General features: G+C 49.6%; 1 protein-coding gene across 10 annotated transcripts in view; it reads left to right on the top strand.

The window, feature by feature from the left end:
* Nucleotides 1-13,648, top strand: part of CCDC136 (coiled-coil domain containing 136) — a 28,167-nt gene extending 14,519 nt beyond the window's left edge. For 3 of the 10 annotated variants that reach the window (XM_086395743.1, XM_086395745.1, XM_086395748.1), the window contains 7 exons: nt 1,084-1,278; nt 1,723-1,950; nt 3,388-3,894; nt 4,272-4,499; nt 5,560-5,841; nt 6,571-6,879; nt 13,317-13,648. In XM_086395743.1, the coding sequence (XP_086251869.1) occupies nt 1,084-1,278; nt 1,723-1,950; nt 3,388-3,894; nt 4,272-4,499; nt 5,560-5,841; nt 6,571-6,879; nt 13,317-13,427 (1,860 nt within the window). In that variant the 3' untranslated portion in view covers nt 13,428-13,648. Of the gene's footprint in view, nt 1-1,083; nt 1,279-1,722; nt 1,951-3,387; nt 3,895-4,271; nt 4,500-5,469; nt 5,842-6,570; nt 6,880-8,934; nt 9,042-13,065 lie in introns of all 10 variants that reach the window. The other 7 variants (XR_015162185.1, XR_015162187.1, XR_015162188.1 and 4 more) reach the window with 5 other exon arrangements.
* Nucleotides 13,649-15,103: the final 1,455 nt, after the last annotated feature.

Below are 15,103 nucleotides of genomic sequence, written 5' to 3'. Positions count from 1 at the left end.
TGATTAGTTATTAGAAGAACCTGGGCTTTTCCAGGATTTATTCCATGACTTCAGAGTAGTTAAATTCTCAACTCGAATCTTACCCTTTTTAAATTGAGCAGAATATTACTCTTACCTCACTTTGTTTTAGTGAAAAATCCTGGTGATCAATAAGGCCTTCCTTCCTCACTTTCCCTTTTCTCCATAGTGTGTAAAATGCAAGTCATTATTAATTAGCCTTATTGAGTACTTTCAGCTCCTGATCACTGGCAGGAAATGGAAAAATGTCAACACATGATGCAAAATACTGCTAGAATACTCATTTGCTCCTGCCACAGCAGGCTATGTCTCCAGGGGAAGGCCTTCCGAAGACACAGAGCTGGAGATGTTTTTTGGGCTGCCCTAGTAGTCCACCTGCCTTTCTACACCCAGGCTCACTTTCCCTTCTCCCGCCACACCGACTCCATTGAGAGGGCCAGGGGGTCCATATCCCGCTCATCACTTCCTCTACTAGGGGAGGGGACCATAGGAAGGGAGAAGGATGTTGGCACACAGAGGCAGTCTTTTCTCTAGTCCTAAAAGAGCATTGAGACTAGTCTGATACTAGAAGATTGGGTTTTTGGAGTCATAGGATACTTTAGTCTTCTCAACCCCAGCTTAGCAATAGTTCATACTTCTCTGAAGATTCTTAAAGCTGATGATGAAAACAAATATGGGGGGAAATTAGGGTGAAAGTACATCCTTATTGGTAAGGAACATAATCAGTTACAGAAACAACTGGAAAACTAGAATTCCCAGCACGGTGGGAAAATGGTCTTCACCAGAGGAAAGAAGCAAGGGGGAGGTAAGAAGGGAGGGGCATTGCCAACACTCTCTTGAAAACCACCCTCAGAGAGGACTAGTAGGCAAAATATCCAGCACAGCCAAACTTCAGCCCTGAGCCGCCTGCTGGGGTTCCCGTTCAACATCTAGGCCTCTAGGGGGCGCAGTGGGGCTTGGGGTGATCAGTCTAAGGTGACCACAGGGAGGGAGATCCTGGTGAATCACAGGACAAAACACAGGCGTGGTCCGCTGACCACCCTGCGTGCCCCGCCCCATCCACAGTGTGATGCGCTGCTCTTCAGACTGACAGAATTGCAGGAGACTTACAAAGCCAGCCAGAAGGAGATGGCACAGCTGCAGATGGAGCAGTGCGAGCTCCTGGAGGAGCAGAGGAGGATGCAGGAGGAGCAGGGCCAGCTACAAGAAGAGCTGCACAGGCTCACGTTCCCACTCCCCAAGTCTGGTCTCTTCCATAAGGTAATGGCGGCCAGGGCGGCTGTCAGCTGCGAGGCCCTTCCCGGATGTGAGCGACCTGAGGAGAAGTGAAAGGATGCAAAAGGAACTTTGTCTTAACTCCTCACTTTCTCACCAGTCTCCTCACACAAAACTGCTCAATATAGCCGATTAGGGCTTTAAATCTTGAAATACAACCTCAACTCTGGAATCTGTCCAGCATTTTAGATATTTAGTCCATCTGGAGAAAATGTCCTTGAAATCATTTTGTAAAAAGCAAAAGACATCCACCCACAGGAGGTCTTAACTCCTCCACTGGCAGGTCTGTGTAGAAAGACTCCCCTCCTATCCCAAGTGGGCTGAGCAAAGCCAACTCCTTTGAGGGAAGGGTCCCCAGAGGGAAGGAGGCAGAGGTCTTTCCCGGTAACTATCACAGTGCCGCCCACTTCCTTCCACTCCACCTCACAGAGTCAGGAGCTTCTCACAAAGTTACAGGACCTGTGTGAAGTGCAGATGCTCTACCAAGGCATGCAGGAGGAGCAGAAGAAACTGATACAGAACCAAGAGAACATAGTAAAAGAACAGTTAGAACTGCAAGGAGCGCTGCACCGTTTCAAGGAGTCCAGCTTCCGGGAAGTGTTGGAGAATCCCGAGGATCCCAAATGGCCTAAGTCCTCGAAGTGTGGTCACAACAAGGTAACCATAGCAAGAGGCAGGGAGACAGTTCTGGGGGCAGCAGTATGCTAGGGAAAGGTGCTCCATAGCAGGGTCTGAGTTCCGAAGGCCTGTTGGGCCAGGAGCAGAGAGGAAGCTGAAGCCCACTCATGGGCTCCTTAGTCACAGCTTTAGGTCTGGCCTGAGCTGCTCCTCCGGATGGATGCCCAACTGAAGCACTGTGATGATCAGGAAGTCTGTGATCTCCTGATACTTTGAACTCAGTCTCTTTAATACCTCATTTTCCAGATGTAGTTGGAAGTAGAGCAACCTAGTGTTTGTTTGGGTTCTTTAGGACTGACTCTAAACATGTTGTCTTTTCCTCATGAGCTGGTTGATGATTGAGAAGTTCGCTTTCCAGTGATCCAAATTTGTAACCTTTTGGTGTTCTACATGAGGCATATCTGGGGCCATTTGTTTCTAAGAGAGAAATTCCCAGCATATGGGGTTCTTGGTACTGACCTCACTGTCTTCATTGGATTGGAACTTTGCAGCAGTAACAGCCAGGTCAGAGGCGTTAGACTAGAGAATCCATGTGTCTCAAACACCAGTGAGTGGTCAGGCCTCTGAGGTCATATTGGTGGAAATTTCTAAACAAGTATGTTCGGGATTGGGAGATGCATTTGGTCTGAGGCCTCAGTGTAGGCAAGGAAGAGCAGGAAGACAGTTTCCATTTAAGTGAGATCAATTTATTCAGATATTAGCCTAGACAGGCAGATAGATGCATAGAGCAGCAGAAGTCCAAACCCTGCGATTTGGTTGATCAGGTTCCAGGGGCATCCGATTTCAGCCTGGATAACAGAGACCAGGAACCAGACCAGGAAATAGAAAATATTTCCTTAACTGATCAGATCTCATCCTGGGCATCAGCTGCCAAGGAGCCAGACCCAGAGGGCCCAGAAAGCATGCCCAGAAGCCAGATTTGGAATTGAGGCAGGAGAGGGGCTCGTAGTGAGACCCTGATTGGAAGTCTTCATCTTCCAAGGGAGGAGTTCTTCATATGCTCATGTTCGTGGCCAGGGCTGATTTTAGAATTGGGAGTGGAGGAGGGGACTGAGCCCCAGAGGTCAGGATAATGGATCCACCTGACTAAAAAGAGAGAAGGGAGGCTGAGTGACCTTGAGACCCACTCAGTGCTGCTCCAGGGAGAGAGGAGGTTACCAGAGCATAGCAGCCGGGGGAAATGAGAGCCCAGAAATTGCGGAGTGTCTGCCCTAGGAGATTTTCTCCAGTGAGTAAGAAATTGAAACATGCCAGGTACCTGCAGGCTAAGTGGAAGTCCTGGGCTGCGGTGAGCTGGGAGGGCCAGGTGTGCCATTTCCTGACCTGGGATATCAGACATCCTCACCAGGAGGGGTTCCACTGGAAGGACCACAGCGTCTGAAGTAACGCTGGTGTCTCTCCACCCACTCCCGCCAGTCCAAGATGATCATCGCCCAGATGCAGGCCCTGCAGGAGCTGTATGAGGCCAGTGAGACTGAGCAGGAGCTGCTGCAGCAGGAGCAGGAGCGGCTTCTGGAGGAGCGGAAGAGGCTGCAGGCCGACCTGCAGCTCTGTCTGGAAGAAATGCAGCTGCTCCAAGACCAGTCCCCTTCAATCAAGATGAGCCTGGACTCCTACAGGAAGAGTTATTCGAGCACGACCACCAGCAATGAAAACTGCCACAAGAGCTGCAACATCAATGACGATGAGGGCTACCAGAAGAGCTACAGCAGCAGCCAGGCCAGTGAAGAGAGCCTCCTCAAGAGCTACGAAAGCAGCACCAGTGCCAGCGAGTCCTATCAGCGGAGTTACCTCAGCAGTAGCAGCAGCAGCTCCGACACCTATAAGAGGAGCTATGGCAGCAGCAGCAGCTCCGACACCTGTCACAAGAGTTACGTCAGCAGCAGCATGGACGACGAGCTGGCCAAGCCTGGAGATGTGGAGGTAAAGGCAGTCAGGTGTCCGGTCAGACAGGGGACAATGGTTCTTGTCTCATTAGGAGAGGCCACGGGGAAGGGCCCGAGAGGTGAAGTGGGCAGCGGGCTGAGAGCTGAGCTGGGTGACCGTCAGGAAATGAATGAGGTGCTCTCCCCACTTCCTGTGGAGATACAGTTCCATCTGGACGGAAGTCTAAGATTCTGGACTTTTCATCAACACAGTCATGTGCTCTTCATGGGAAGAAATCCAGTGTTCTCCCCCTGGGCAGCTTCAGATCCTTTCGGCCAGTGTTTTGTACCCATGAGAAAAAAGGGCCCAGCGAAGAGAGCGGGTGGAGGGCAGGGGCTCCTCAGGGTGCCCTCCTCACTCCTCGCCCTCCACAGCACCTTGAGGACGTGGTCGCCAAGGTGCTGATCAAGCTGCAGGGTGTGCAGGCCATGTACCAGCTCAGCCAGGAAGAGCACACGCTGCTGCAGCAGCGAATGAAGAAGCTGCTGGATGAGCAGAAAGAGCTCAAGGAGGAGCTGGATGCCTGCGAGAAGGAATTCAAGGAGTGCATGGAAGGCCTTGAGAAGCCTGTCGCCTCCCAAAACGACAAGGATAAGAATGAGGTAACTGCTTTCAGCGAGGCAGGGCTTCTCATAGGTGTCTCCAGAACCCAAGGAGGTTGGAGTCCTTTCAGAGAGGCTGAGGGTGAGATGGGAGCTCACTGCTAGCTCTCTACAGGTGCCATCCTCCTGGTGGAGGGACAAAGCAGGGGCTGAACCCCAGGCAGCAGGGCAGTCTGCTGGGCCTCTGACGGGCATTTCTCAGGCGCCCACTGTTCTGGAATTTACTGATCATCAAGACCTCTTGAAATGATTTTTTTTTCCCTCTGCCATTTTGTTCTCTCTTTTGTCCTAGAGCACTTCTGTAGAGTTGCATTTTTTTTACCTGCCAATTTTCTTTAGTTTGTGTGTATTCCACCTTGTCTCTTTAACTAGATTGTAAGCCCCTCAAGGACAGGGCCAGGTCTTTTGGATTTCTCATAATACCAAGCAGAGTGCTCTGCATGCCTAGGAATGGGATAGAGGGCATTGACTGACCAGGAGTAGTCCACTGTCCAGTGGGGGTCACTGTATGCATGGGAGAGGCTCAGAGAGCAGGAAACACATGGGCCTCTGTTGCTTAGTTTTGGTACCTACCTCGGGGGCCACAGTATGCTGCCAGAAGCCAGGAAGGACAAAAACCAGTGAGTAGTGAGCAGGGTTGGCAGTTGCCTTTGTTTCCAGGGCAAGGTGCAGGAGCCCAGTCTGGTCTCAGAAGGATACGACACAGTTCCTATAGTAATGATTGACCTGTTAGAGAAATAGCCTGAGTCAAGTCCCATGGTTCAGTTAGTCCAGCAGTCATTCCCCCACCAGTTCATAGTAAAAGCATAATTTAAGTCATCCTTTTTTTTTTTTTTTATCACATTAGACTTACACTAGATGTAAGTCAGGTGCCTCAAGTTAGGGAGAACCTCTTTGTAAAACTGCTTTTGAGGCTCATTTTCCACGGTTTTCATGTTTTCTGTATTATCTGCCTCCCCCCGGGCTTTAGCAGGGAGATCCTGAGGCCGGGACCCCCAGACAGGGGCCGGACTGATCACGTAGGCCCAGCCACGGGTAATGGGCTCTCCACTACCAACAGATCAAAGAACTGCAGGCCAAGCTGCGGGAGCTGCAGCTGCAGTACCAGGCCAGCATGGATGAGCAGGGGCGGCTCCTGGCCGTGCAGGAGCAGCTGGAGGGGCAGCTACAGTGCTGCCAGGAAGAGCTCCGCCAGCTCAAAGAGAAGAAGTCCTCTGTTACCAAGGAAATCAGGGGCAAGAACGGCAACAAGAACATGAACAAGAATGCCAATGGGGTGAAAAATAAAAAGGTGGCCAAGCCAAGCCTAGAGAGTACTGAGAGCGGCCTTGAGACCACGAAGGTGAGTAGTAACCTTAGTAGTCAGATGAGTAGGAAGTTAACAGAGATCCTGGGAAGAAAATTCATCTTCATCACCACTGTGACCAGATGAGGTCACTGTAGAGAAGCTTCTGGGGTCTCTTAACTCGTCTATAGTAGATCCATCTTGGTAGTGGTTTGGTCCTCCCTTTTCTTTTGAGGTCAAGGGGAGGGTAGAATACGGACCACTCGGATCTGGAGCTTTAGCCCCCAGGCTAGATGACTGTTTCAGGTAGCCCAGTGCAATTTGTGGAGGGATGAGAGGTTGTTTTCCTAGATCACATGCCCAAGAGAAGCACCAAATGGATGAAAAGAAAGGAATTTATTCAAAGCCCTGTGTACACATAGGTGGAAGAAGATTGGATAAAATAGGAGCCACCATGCAAGGGTAGGAAACAGCAGTTGAGATGTAGGATCTTTAGCTCTGGGAACTGTTGGAAATGGCTAATAGCTGGATAGGTATAGTACCAGGTAGGTGTGGTCCCGGATAGACATGTGGTCCCAGGTAGGTGTGTGGTCCCAGGTAGGTGTAGTACAGGCACAGAGAAGTTGGGTGTGGCTACCCTCCACATGGTGCACAGGGGCATCAGTTGGGTCCTGGGACACAGTACTGTGTATGCACCATGACACACCAGGAAGCACGTGTTCCCGAGGTGGTTGAGCATCATCCTGAAGGTGACAGCAGCGTCCCCGGTCCTGCCCCCGCCCACAGAATCTGGAGGTGGTGCTGTACTATAAGGCCAGCCACACATCCTTGGATGGTCCAACAAAGGAGGAGAAGAAAGAGGAAACAGAAGAGGAAAAGGAGGAGGAAGTCAAGGAGGGAACAAAGGAGGAGTCCCAGGACGGAATGGTTTCTGAGCCATCAGGTCCTAAAGAGGTTAAGTTCAAGGACGATCAGGAGGAGAAAAACGAAGAGTTCCCCAGCCAGGAGGGTAAGGACGAAGACGATGAGGAGGAGGATGATGACGAAGAAGCTTCAGAGGAAAGCAACCCCCTCAAACTTTCTGAGAGCAAAAAGGTAACCATAGCTGAAGGCTAGATCATGTGGGAAATGGGATCTTGGTTGCAAGTGCCAGTGTTTGGGGGTGGCCCAGCCCTTGGATGGACTTTGGCAGGAACAAAGGCTGGAAGCTCTGAGGCACCACACTGGGGAAATGGGAGTAGAGGTGGGGACCACCTTTTCTGGGAACCGCAGTGTGCTGGTTGGAGTCCCACCTCCTTACATCAATGAGGTAGCCCTTGTCACTTCAGGAGGGTTCTTCACCCTCTGCTAGCGCTGTGCTGAGGACACTGATGGGCATTTCTGTCAGCCGGGGCAAGTCATCCAGTCCTGCTTTCCCGGGGTGCACCCCTAGGGCTGACTTCTGTTGCCATGAGGGGTGTGGAGAGGCTGGTGTGCCTCCTGGGTTCTATATAGTATTACAGGCATGAGGAAGGGGGCGGAGCCCATCAGAAGTGCTGGGACATTCCATCTGTACAGCGGGGCCGTTGGCCAATCTCAGGAGGCCAACCAGAGCCCTAACCCTCTAGTTACCAGATCTTGGGAGGTTGGACAGGAGTGTCCTGGGTAACATACCAACAGTACAAAAACATTTCTATATTTTAACAACTGGTACATCTATACAGGAACATACTAGCTGAATCTCTGCCCTGGTTGAAGTTAACTGGGGGCTCTGATTTCTGAAAGGTTTGATTAGTATCTGAAGAAGTCCTCAGTTTACAGTACTGATTATTTTTGTCCCTTTGAACACAGGGTAAGAAAGTAAGTCTCTTGTGGTGGGATGTCCCAGTCAACTCTTAAGGTTTTCTGGAATTTTCTGTCAGTCTGTGGCACGGGCCAAGGACCCAGTTACAGTTCTCTGTCAATCTTTTGACAGAGGACCTTGACTTAGGATGTGGGAAGTAGGAGTAAGCTCAGCCCCTCCTGCAGGGTTCCATTTCTTTGAGGTCTTTATATCCCGCCACATGCCTGTTCAGAACCTCCTCCTCAAAGATATCCTTGCCTCATGTGCCATCTTTCTAGACAGCAGCCTGGATTTTTCTACTTCAAAATCTAGTACATTTCTTGTGTCTGCTTATGGAGATGTCCCTTTGCCTCCATGGGTCCTGCCTCTTTTACAGGCAGCTCTACTGGTATATGTGTTGCTGCTGCTGCTGCTAAGTCGCTTCAGTCGTGTCCGACTCTGTGCGACCCCATAGACGGCAGCCCACCAGGCTCCCCCATACCTGGGATTCTCCAGGCAAGAACACTGGAGTGGGTGGCCATTTCCTTCTCTGATGCATGAAAGTGAAAAGTGAAAGTGAAGTCGCTCAGTCATGTCCAACTCTTAGCGACCCCATGGATTGCAGCCTACCAGGCTCCTCTGTCCATGGGATTTTCCAGGCAAGAGTACTGGAGTGGGGTGCCATTGCCTTCTCTGGCATATATGTTACTACCTGCAAATCCAGTTTCTCTCTGGAAGACAGTTGCAGTCACAACTAGACCTTCTCCATTGTCAGCTTGTTTTAGTGCATTTTGTCTCACAATGACAGCATCAGACTCCTAGGGGATGGTAGGGACCAGAGCCCAGAACACAGACTTGGTGGAAAGCAGCCAAAACACGTGGCTAACAAAGGGCGAGGTGGCCTGGCAGAAGACTGCCCTTCCTAGAGTGACCCAGGCGGAGCAGACATCCTGCACATCTGGAGCGCCCAGCTTTACTCCCTGGAGCTTCACTTTGCCAGAGGTACTGATCCACAAGAAATGTCTTGGTGCAGATAACCCTGGCTTGACAAGATACAAGTGGGATATGACAAGCCAGAAACCTGGTCCCGAATTGGACCTAAGCTGCTGCTTTTAACCCGTTCAGTTTTGCATCTTCTGCAGGCCACCTACAAGAAGAACCAGGCCCGAGTTGTGGAAAAGAAACACCACTGCTCTTGCTGACCTGTTGTTTAACCTTTTAATCTCTTTCTCTCTTCCCTTTGTTTTATCATCTTCATTATCTGTTGGATTCATGTGTGTTTGTCTTTTTATACCATCTCTCATCTCCTGGTCTCTCCTCGTGCCTCTTCCTCATTTGACATGTTGCAGTCATCCCCCGCCCCCGATCCCCCCATCTTCTCCTTGCCTCTTGTAGGCCTGGTGGTCATATCGGCTTTGCTCTGGTGCTGGTGGGCCGAGACGTCGTCCTAATGCAGGTACTGGTATTGCGTCCTCTCCTTCCAAGGGGTAGAGGGGGTTGCAGGTTGCCCTGGCCTCTCCTCTTCACCCTGTCTCTCAGCGGCTTGCTGCTTGCTTTTGCCATTTTACAACAGGTGACAGTAATGACTGAGTGTTAGTCCTGGCTTCCCATTGGGCTACCACAAAGCCCATAACATCTCGGAGCATGTCTTCCTAATGTGTGGGGAGTTGGAATGCTCACCATTGACACAGTTTGAGTTTCTGTCCTCTGGGTTGGAAAAATCTGGATGATTGCAGCCCTGTGGCTACTTTCAGGGCCCCTTCAACTACTTCCAATGAGAGATGTCTGACTGCAAGGCTCGCCTGGCTGCTCTTTGTCTTTGTTTAGCCCTAGAGCTAAGTTCTTACTATAACCATTAATTACCGCCTCCCCACTTGGGTGAGAGAGGAGGTCTGGAGAGCTGTGAGCCCCAGGGTCATTTGTATGAGGGCAGTCTCAGTTGTCTGTCAGCCTTGGCATCAAACTCCACCATATTATATACTTCCTACTGAGACATTCTCTGGTTTGGGAATTCTGGTCTCCAAAAAAAATCAGAAAAAGAAACCCACATCTCTTTTGAGGGGTCAGATTCTGTTGTAATTGGCTTCCCAAGCTAGACTTTCTGAAGAGGATGTGGTATTGGTGAAAAGTTTCCATTCACCAGAGATGCTGTGTTCTCAGGGAACCAAACTGATATATTCTGGGCACCAATCCACGTAATCTGATCTGTTAACAGGACACCAAGTTCAGGAGGTAGAATGTAGAACACCCCAAAGTAGAATCCTTCCAGAACCCATAAACTATTCTCCCTTGGCCCATTTTGGCTCCTTTCTCATGCTCCGCCTGCCACTTCCATCGCCCACCCTCTCTTCTGCTGCTGCTGCTGCTGCTAAGTCACTTCAGTTGTGTCCGACTCTGTGCGACCCCATACACGGCAGCCCACCAGGCCCCGCCGTCCCTGGATTCTCCAGGCAAGAACACTGGAGTGGGTTACCCTCTCTTCTAACGTCCCTGTAAATGGGGTGCGGTTGGCTCAGAGCACACGCAGGTTCAGAGTAACTGCTGGACCATTCGTCGTAGCATTTATCTCTGTTTCCTTTTCTCTCCTTCCTGTTTTCCTCCTCACCTTTTGTTTTCTCTTCAACCCGTCTCCTCCCTTCTGTTAGACATTCTAGTTATTTCTCTCGGATGGTCTAACTCCTTTGGTGTGAGGACTCTCTCCCTCTACACTCCCGGATTTCTGAGTTCCTCCCTGTGGGATGAGACCCAAAGCACTCAGCCATAACCTTTCACCAATTCACACCCAGCCAGGCCTGGTCCAAGGGAGCTGAAGGAACTCCTGGGTAAGGGTCCTCTGGGAGGAACCTGTTAGCCCAGAGCCTGGCTGTGCCCTAGTATGCCGCCCCCCCATCCAGGAACTGAGGCTTCAGAGTGTGGCAGGGATGTTGGGTGAGTCTGTCTCTTACTTATAGCTCAGTCCCAGTGGGAAAAATGGATAATCTGAACATTAGTCTCTTCAAATGTAAGCAAAAGATGGTAAGTCCTCTGGCTTCCTCATATGAGGAACAGATGAGTTCATGTGTATGAAAATATTTTATAAATGATAGAACACCACAAAAATAATAATGAGCGCATACTCTTCTTACATAATGCATACTATATGCCAGGCACTGTTCTAATCACCTTGTTTAATTCTCGCAACAACCCAACAAGGTAGCTATCGTCAGTTTATACATGATAACACTAAGGCCTAGGGAGGTTACGTAATACAGCCAGTAAATTGTGAATCAGATTCTAAGGTCTTAGTATTAGCATCAGATAAGATTCTAATCTCTTGAACTTCACTGTGGTCTCTTCACTGTGTAGTTAAGATTCTGTGCTTCTACTGCAGGTAGGGTATGGGTTCAGCCCCTGGTTGAGGAATTAAGACCCCACATGCCATGCTATGTGACCAAAAAAAGAAACAAAAAAATTCTCATCCTGTTTCACTGTATCTCTCCTTATTTTGAGCAGTTTTCCTTGGTTACTTCCAAGTAGTTAGGAAGACACCATTCAGCAGCCTCTTAGTGCAGCCTCAGATCTCATTGGCTCTCTTGCTAACTAATACCACATTGCTAACTTATATCATGTATTGTTTACAAAACCCCTTTGCACATTGCATATGCTGAGCATTCTTTCCCTGTCCTCTGCCTGCAGTTGATTTTTTGGATCCAAGACAGAATTTTCCATTCAGCTCTGAAATCTAGTTCATTGTCCACTGTTCTCACCTATAGATTGTTTCTGTTTGTTTTTTCTCTTGGCCCTGTGGTTTCAAAATATGTTCACTCCCAGCTTCACCTCACACTCAGGGATGACCAGCCACCATCTCGTCTTCACCTGAGTTACAGGTGAGGGCAAGCCTCTGGAGGCCCTCTGCAGGCTCTCAGGCTCACTGGTCACACGCGAGTGCTCATGCAGCAGGCTGCTGTCAGCCTGCTCTTGGATTCTCATATTCTTTCCAAGGACAGCATGGAAAATCTTGTCAAACACCTTGATTAAGTCCCCAAAACACGGATTTCCTTGATCAGTCAATTCAGTAATGCAGTCTGAAAAGAAAGCCTGACATGACTCACTCCTTAGGGACATCCACACCCACCCTCCCCTCAACCAGTCTAAAGTCTCGCCTCTGCCGAGTGTAAAAGGCCACCGGTTCATATTTATGGGTTCAGCTCTTTCCTCCTTTAAGAACATCAGGCTAATATTTTTCTTTTTTTAATTTATTTATTTGCCTGCATCGGGTCTTAGTTGTATCTCACAGGCTCAGTTGCTCTGCGGCACGTGGGATCTTAGTTCCCTGACCAGGTCCTAAACCCTCATCCCCTGCACTGCAGGGCAGATTCTTAACCACTGCACCACCAGGGAAGTCCCAGACTGACATTTTTCGCAATGCATGTCAGGTTGTAAGCATCTGAGTAAATGTTTTTTCTAGCTCCCTTTTCAGTTATCTTCTCACGTGAATTACTCTGTATTGCACTTCCAACATGGTTTTGCTTTTCTTTCATTTCATATCTTCTATTCTTCTCAGTACCTCTTTCTACAAATGTAGGAGATTTTCTTTGATCTTTATACTTGGCTTAAAAATCCTCTTTTTAAAATACAGAGGTATGGCCAAAAGGCCAAAAGATAATATTCAATAATTACTTTTAAATTAACCCAAGGAAGGCAAGAAAGGAGAAACAACAGAACAGAAAACAGTAGGACAAACAGAAAGTAAATGCGGAAACAGTACACCTAAAAGGCATAACAATGATGCCACAATGAAATGAGGCAGCACTCCCCAGAAAAAATCTTCTTAGACCCATTTTTCTCTGAGCAAATGCATCCTTAGCGTAGTGAGTTATTCTTTGTCCTTACCTAAAACCATTCTTCTGTTACTTTATGCCTTATGCCTTTATACTTATGACTCAAAATCCAAATTGTCTTCTAAGTTTAAAAGAAAAAGGAATATAAAATAAGAACAATTTCCCAAGTATATGTATTTTCTTGTCCAAGACGTCACGTTCCCTGAGTGATGCTTTTCCTTTGGTCCCAAGAATCAGCAGGATTTGCTGTGGTCTGCAAAGTCTGGAAGCCTCAGCAACTCCAGCACATGCTCAGGAGGCTAGTCACCAGGGCCGGTTACTGGAGATGTTTTAATGACCCTGGTGTTTGCCTCCCAGGGCCAGTGACCGGCTTCCTTGAATTCATCCTTCAAGGATATCGTCCTCCACAGACAGTCTGGGCTGCATAAGAACCTCACATTGGCTTATACTCCGTGGTGCAGTTTCTTCCCTTCTCCCCCCAAGTCTTATCATCCTCCTTCTTGACTCTGAGTTCACTTTTCCTCCATCAAGCTAATGATGCTTCTGCTTCTCCCAAGGACCTAAATTTACCCTCTTTTTTCCTACCATGGCATCTAATCCTTTGTGGCAACCATTTGGATGCTCTAAAAATCTGCTCCTGAGCTTGCCTCCTACACACAGGGGCTGGTTTTCTTTACACCCCATGGGACGTGAGTAGAGGCAGCCCACTCAGGTGATCCAGTGTTGTTCCAGATACCTAGTGGTGCCGGAGCTAAGCCCTCATTGTCTGCAGCGGTCACCCAGGAGGTAAGAGAGACTGGACCATAACGATGTTGCTGAGGTATCTCTCAGCACCAGTAGGCAGGGTGTTCTCTGGCTTAGGGAAGGGTTCAGAAGGCTGGGCACTCACCATCTGTCTTTGGTCCCCACAGAACATGTTTGGGATGTGGAAGCCTGTGGTGTTCTTGGCTCTTGCAGCTGTGGCTCTGTATGTGTTACCCAACATGCGACCGCAAGAGACAGAGTTCTGCCTCATGGAGTGATGGCAGGCCTGGGCCAGCCTTGGGGCAGACTCCCAGTGGCCACTACCCTCAGCTTTGGGCAGGACACACTGTGCCAGCGGCCCCACCCCACCCACATGTTCCCCGTGTCCCCATCTCCTTAGCCTCCGCCATTCAGGCTTACGGGGAACTGCTGGCTCCCATCTCCTGCCCTGTCTCAGAACCTGGGTTCCTTGTAATTAAATGTCAACTGAATTACGAGACTTTGTGGCTTTTTACTTGTTCAGCACCTCAACACAACCAGAAAAGAGTGGTTCCCCTCTAACCAGGTACTCACTAAGGGTCTGGCTCCTCCCTACAATTTCTAACCCTGCCAGTGACCTCAGCAATGAGGTCGGCTCCTTGTGTGGCCAGCCAAGTCACAAATGGATTGTTCTGTCCACACTCACCCCAATCTCGAGGAACTCATTTGAGCAAAGGGAAACTGAATGATCTGGGTGCTTTGTGTGAGGGGGGCCACCTGGCTTGCCCTTGGATCCTGTGAGAAGGATGCCCTGAGAAGATCTGTGTGTGGGCCTTCATGGCTTAGTTCTTATGACTTCTTGAGCTATTTACCCTCAGAGATGACTTAAAATCACCCAGGCTCCTAGCAGTGAACTGAAGGGAGTCCAGTAGCCTCAGGGTTGGAATTCTGGGTTTTCACTGCCACAGCCCAGGTTCAATCCCTGGTTGGGGAACTGAGATCCCACAAGCCATGCGGTGCAGACCAGAAAAAAAAGCTTTAACTGAAGAGTTCTTAGTGAACAGACTGTGCAGAGGGCAGAGGTAGGAGAACCAACAAGAAATGGCGAAGTCCCCAGGCACCAGTGGGCTTCCCAGGTGGCTCGGTGGTAAAAAATCCACTTGGAAATGCAGGAGATAGAAGCAGATATGATCCCTGGGTTGGAAAGATCCCCTGGAGTAGGAAATGGTCACCCATGCCAGTATTCTTGCCTGGAACATTCCATGGACAGAGGAGCCTGGCGGGCTAGAGTCCATAGGGCCCTAGAGAGTTGGACACGACTGAACGACTAAGCAAGCACCAGGCACCAGCAACAGTGGAAAAGTGCTGCCATCATGGGCTTGAAGGGGGAAGAGGAGGGAGCAAGAGCTGGAGACCTGGTGTGGGCCAGACACACACTGTGTGGGCCAGACACACGCAGTGGCTACAGGGGCTGCGGCCTCTGTCAGAGCCGTGGTGAGGTGGGCAGTATACGTGCTACTCCTCCCTCTCTTCTCACCTGCCAGTTCTATGTTGGTGTGTCTCATTGGCAGATCCCAACTAGCAGCTAGAGAGCAGAGGTGCCCAGGTGACAGTCTTTCAAGGTCAGCCTCCTAAAGTTTGGAGCAAGGCGGAGGACTGAGTTGGTCTAAGTGAGAACAAGCAGAATGATGAGAATAATTTATGAGTGTTCCTGTTGACCTTCATTCCTGCAGAACCCTTTGTGACAGGTTGTTCTCATCATGGATGTTTCCATGTGAAAGCCCGCAGGGACTTCCCTGGTCGTACAGTGGATAAGAATCCACCTGCAAATGCAGGGGACACAGGTTCAACCCCTGGTCCAGGAAGATTCCACGTGCAGTGAAGCAACTAAGCCCAGGCACCACAACTCCTGAGCTTGTGCTCTAGGGCCCGCGAGCCTCAACTGCTGAAGCCCATGCACCCTAGAACCCATGCT

Source organism: Bos grunniens, chromosome 4 (genome assembly GCF_055505025.1).
Source record: "Bos grunniens cultivar Pamir isolate PY7600 chromosome 4, Bosgru_T2T1.0, whole genome shotgun sequence".
NCBI lineage: Eukaryota > Metazoa > Chordata > Mammalia > Artiodactyla > Bovidae > Bos > Bos grunniens.
This window is presented reverse-complemented; position numbering and strand designations above follow the sequence as displayed.